General features: G+C 38.1%; 1 protein-coding gene across 3 annotated transcripts in view; it reads left to right on the top strand.

Moving 5' to 3' along the window:
- LOC122253269 (uncharacterized) overlaps window positions 1-5,000 on the top strand; it is a 23,028-nt gene that overhangs the window by 1,786 nt on the left and 16,242 nt on the right. Inside the window, exon 1 of one of the 3 annotated variants that reach the window (XM_043016202.2) lies at window positions 915-977. The exons of 1 other annotated variant lie outside the window; for it this stretch is intronic. In XM_043016202.2, coding sequence (XP_042872136.2) covers window positions 955-977 — 23 coding nt within the window. In that variant the 5' untranslated portion in view covers window positions 915-954. Of the gene's footprint in view, window positions 1-914; window positions 978-2,372; window positions 2,531-5,000 lie in introns of those variants that run through there. One more of the 3 variants, XM_086532602.1, reaches the window with a different exon arrangement.

A 5,000-nucleotide genomic window follows, 5' to 3' on the forward strand; every position in this document is an offset into this window, starting at 1 on the left:
TGCTTCGAGGGCAAGGGAAAAAGGAAGCCTTAGAATAATCCTTTTCTCCTCGCGGTCTCTAAGTGGGCTGAAGTGCACTGAATATAACTGCACCGGAAAAAAAATAAAGATTTCGCAGCCTTTATCACATCTCAATTTCAAGTCGAGTTTGAGTTCAAGCTTATCAGTAGTTAGAAAAACGATAGTGAAAGGCCTAAACCCGGAAAGAGCGAAGGCAAAAGGAGCAAGAAGCCTTAGAGACGCAGCACGCGCCCTCTGGCATCAACAGAGCAGCGTCGATGTGTTGTTGCCAAGACGTGGACTCCGTGGCAATCCTGTTAACCAAGTGGCACTGGGGATGCCAGAAGGGGGAGGAATATGTATATAAGGGGGGGGGGCAGGTGAGAAGGGGGTTATGTATATGAGGGGGGGAGGAGGTAAGTGAGGGGGAAGTGAAAAGGGGGGAGGGGGGAGGCCTCAGCGCTCGTTATTGGGTTCAGTCGTGTGTCGTCGGCGTGTGGGGTTACTGTTGTGTCTAGGTAATTCGTAAAGCTTTTTTTGACAGGTATATGATTGTGAAAGTAAGCTCTTTTTGTATAAAGCGCGATAAGCCTACGTCACTGCCTCGGAAGGTTAAATCGTGTAGGAATCCAGGACTTGTTCATTATTTTGATAGAACGTGTGTTTGGTGCTTTCGTGTTTTCAAATACAAAGCTGTTTCTCATGTTAGAAGCGACCGTGAATATAAAAAAAATGACCCTATTGGGTTCTATTTGTTTAAGATAATTATAATTGTTTCTATCACGTGTTGATTTTCAAAATTCTTATACCATATATTTAGGTATGAATAGGTGTATCATAATGGATACATAAAGTTTTGAATACTTGTTTTAAGATATTATTTTTATTACAACAAGGACCAGAAACCACGATTTAACTTCGTCATCACAATCGCAGCGGCCAAGAGATTCCAAAATGATGAACCCTTGTGATATCATGTGAGTATTGTCTCCCAAATTTGAAATGTTTGATTCTAATAATCAGAAAACTGAAAATAAAAGTTCTGATGTTGACCTGTCACCATCTCTTCAATCATATATTTGTGTGTGTGTGTGTGTGTGTGTGTGTGTGTGTGTGTGTGTGTGTGTGTGTGTGTGTGTGTGTGTGTGTGTATGTATACATGTTTATATGTATGTATGTATATATGTATGTTTGATATATAATTTGTTTGTATGAATGAAGTGCACAATTCACATTGCCTAGTAATTAGCGGTCGTGGGAAGTGAAGAAGTAAATGGCCTCCCCTCACTTGACTTTCTGTTCTCTCAGCTTTTCGTCGCTTGGCAATAATTTTGAAAACAAAATCACTAATATCTTTTATCACATCACGCGAATATTGTACCTTGATACGGAAGCTGGACATTTTGTGAGTTTACATATTCATCATGGGTAAAGAAGGGCCCATGTAATGCCATGTGTAATGGATATTTCAGACGTCCTCAGAAAAGACCTGGATTTATAGCGAACATGAGAGGACTTTAGCGCCATGGCCTGTCCGTTGAAGAGCGAGCGTCCAGCTGAAAAAGCCTTACGACTAATGAGGAGAAGGATTCAGTTCAGTTCAGTGAGATCTGCGAACCATCATTCACTCGGACCACTCTTAAAATTTAATACTGAGATCCAATAATGAACTTACAGTTTAAGACACTGGCTCTTTGTACAGATTCGAGAACATACGATACAACTCGGCCCATTGGTGACTAAACAGCTGACCGGGATTTATCAGGGGATCGTGGCCTCTTTAGTTGATTTTAGATGGAAAGCATCATTTTTTTTTCATATATGAAACAGCTCCATTCATATGTGTAGTATTATGCTGTTTTACCTTTTTGACCTAGTTGATAATGGTATTCCGCAATAGATGAATAAATGAGTAAAGAACATTGATAAAAAAAAGTCCCATTTGTCACAAACGAAAAGCGTTATGTTCTTCAAGAACAAAGCACAACAAGAGCGAGCTGGAATTCCTCCTGCGGCAGAGAATGACAGAAAGGGACAGGAAACATTTGTTTTAAGTGGTCACTGCCAAAGGAAGTGCCAGTGACGGATCCTAAGGGTTCACATTATTTTCTCGAGTGTGGGAGAGAGAGAGAGAGAGAGAGAGAGAGAGAGAGAGAGAGAGAGAGGGGGGGAGGGAGAGAGAGGGCGGGGAGAGACAGCGAGAGAGAGAGGGAAGAAAGAGAGAGAAAAAAACATAAACACGTAAACTAGTAAAAAATAAAAAGTAACAGGAAACACAAAAATAATTAACATGACACATACTTAATCATTTCCTTTTTAGGGTTTCCAGTGTTAGTGTTGGCACTGATAAGGTAAATGATTCACACAATCTTATCATATACTTCCGTGTGCCGTCATTCGTGTAAGTACAAACGAAGAATAAAGTTCAGAAAGTTTACACTCTCAACGTATACATTGTGTCCAGCGTCCAAAGCCCTCGAGTAAAGGACTGCAATATTGTCTGCCTGGATTAGCACTCCTGGTCGTGAAGGTTAGTAAAGGCGCACGCAAGAATTATTCTGTTGCGTTTGGGTGCGGGGTTGTGGGCGTATTCAGCATTCTAGTATGACGGAATTATGAATTAGTAATGATTGGGTTACAGTTTTGGCTACGGTTTTGAAAAGAAAAAAAAATGAAGAGCGGGAACTTACAGTGATTTGAGGTGGCTTTTTTTTATTTTTATTTTTTATAGAGATATAGATAAATATCGTCAATATGCTGTCAGTTAAAACTAAAGCAAGGTCATTAAAAAATACTCAGGTCAATATTATCTATTTCTTATGAACAAAATGGTTTATTGTCAGGTGAGTTTCTTCATTTTATTCTTCATGTCTCACAACCACCATCATCCATATATCCTCTCATGTTTATTTGTTTACACTGTAAGACATATTCTGGTGTTTGTCTCTCGCCACATATGCATTTATTACTGTTTGATAGGCCAGTATAAGTAGAGAAAACAAGGATTCTTTCATAGACGAAAAACTAATTTCCACCTAAAAGTAAACATTCAGTGATGGTCATACGAGGAACACCTTGTATGAGACTGTACTGATACTAACCTGATCACTAAATATCTTTAGGTTTAGCATCGTGCAGGACATGAACTTACAGGGTTTGTTTGTTTATTACCGCTGAATTATTTAGGAACTATTGCATTCCCAAGGTTTGCTATGAGTGACAAGGCGGCAGACAAGCACAAGAAGCGGGATTTCCATCTGAATGAAAGATAAGAACAACGGAATGCGAACGAGAAGTCACACGAGGCAAGAGGGTAAAATTATTCTTTATGGCTGAACGTCGATTTTTTTTTACAAGAATGGTTGAATGCATTTGAAAAAGATGATCAGTTTGAAATAAGAATACAAGAACGCCAACAAAAAATGATGTCAAGTCAACAACTGAAGAAATGATGGGAAAAAAACAACAACAATTGACTAAAATGAAGCAGTTCATGAATTGCATAAAAACGTTCATAATGTAGTAGAGGAAGTGCATACAAATGTAAAGTGTATGTATCATTTGAAACAATTCAATGACAGAGTGAAAGCAATTGCACTTATTGCGACAACAGGATACCCGCAACGAAGAGGCTAACCGCGTTACCTTGCATGACTGTTAGTTGAATTTTAGCAATAATAGTATTTTTTTCGTTTGTTCACTGATAATTTCTGGTCTTTATTTATAGATAACTTATTGATTTGTCATTTATCTTTCATAGTAGCATCGGGGCCCAGAGTTAGCTGATCCACTAAAGGTATAATAAGCCATAGAAGAAACCTGCCTGCCTGCATTTCAAGAGGTGGACCTCTTGTATTTGCCGGGAGACTCATGGGCATTACGAGTTCTCTTAGGAAAGAATAGATAACTAATCAACAAGACTATAAAATACTTCTAAAGAATGAGTAATTGAAAAGCAAGTTTATATTGTACTGGATTTCTCGAACTGCATTATCGGACATAAATGCGTTTCCCTTTGGCTTCACAGGCTTCGGACGTCCTCTGCACCTACGCTTACCGAATGAAGTATGCAGAATCAAAAGTACAGATAAGATACATCCACACTGAAAAAAATAAGAAAAAAAAATATTACGAAAGACAATCATTCAGCCGGAAAGAGGGTGTTGGATCCTTTGTTCGTCCTCTGCCGTTGCGGATTTTTTTTTTTTTTTTTTTTTTTTTTTTTAATGCATGTGTCCTTTGGTGTTTTTTACGGCTTTGCTTTGTGTTTTATGAAAAGAATAGAAGTCTGAGCTCCTGATATCAATTCTTGTAGATCGGTTGTGGTGGTACCTTGAGCTTCGACGTGTGATGAATTTTGGTTGAATAACTTGGACATTTTGGTTGATCATCTGCTTTCTATGGTTGATTATGATAAAACTCAAGGTATTGTTTTTTTTCATTCTAAATAGATTGAACATGACACTTAGGGAACCCATTGCAGTGTTTTGTTTCAGTGGTCGACATTCACTCATGTTTGTTTTTTGTTTTTTACCTTCAAGTCGAGTTGATGAAACACGAGAATTGATAAAAAAAAAACCGTCTTTCTCGCATGTCTCCCCGTCTCCATCTCACTTTGAAAGTTATCCAGTGGTTAATCTTGCGAAGAAGGGGCTACAAAAAAAAAAAAAAAAAAAAAAAAAAAAGAAGAAGAAGAAGAAGAAAAGAGAAAAAGATAACTGCAGTATCCTCTTGGCTTGTAGATTAGATTTACAATTCACTGAATGCTTCATAATTCTAGAAATCTACCTTCGTTTTACCAATGAGAAAGAATTCCGTTTGACCTATTGACGCCGGAAGTGCATGTATAATCTTCTACATATATATGGCTTCACTGGCACTTAGCCTCCAAAAAGTTAATTCCTCAGCCTACCTGACCTCAACTACTGACCCTGTTCCTTGAAATTATGATTTTTTTTGTTTCAGTAAAGAGAGAATAATTAAAAGGACAATTTCTTGCT

Source organism: Penaeus japonicus, unplaced genomic scaffold, assembly GCF_977035675.1.
Source record: "Penaeus japonicus unplaced genomic scaffold, GWHDUDI00000001_assembly GWHDUDI00000037, whole genome shotgun sequence".
In the NCBI taxonomy this organism is placed as follows: domain Eukaryota; kingdom Metazoa; phylum Arthropoda; class Malacostraca; order Decapoda; family Penaeidae; genus Penaeus; species Penaeus japonicus.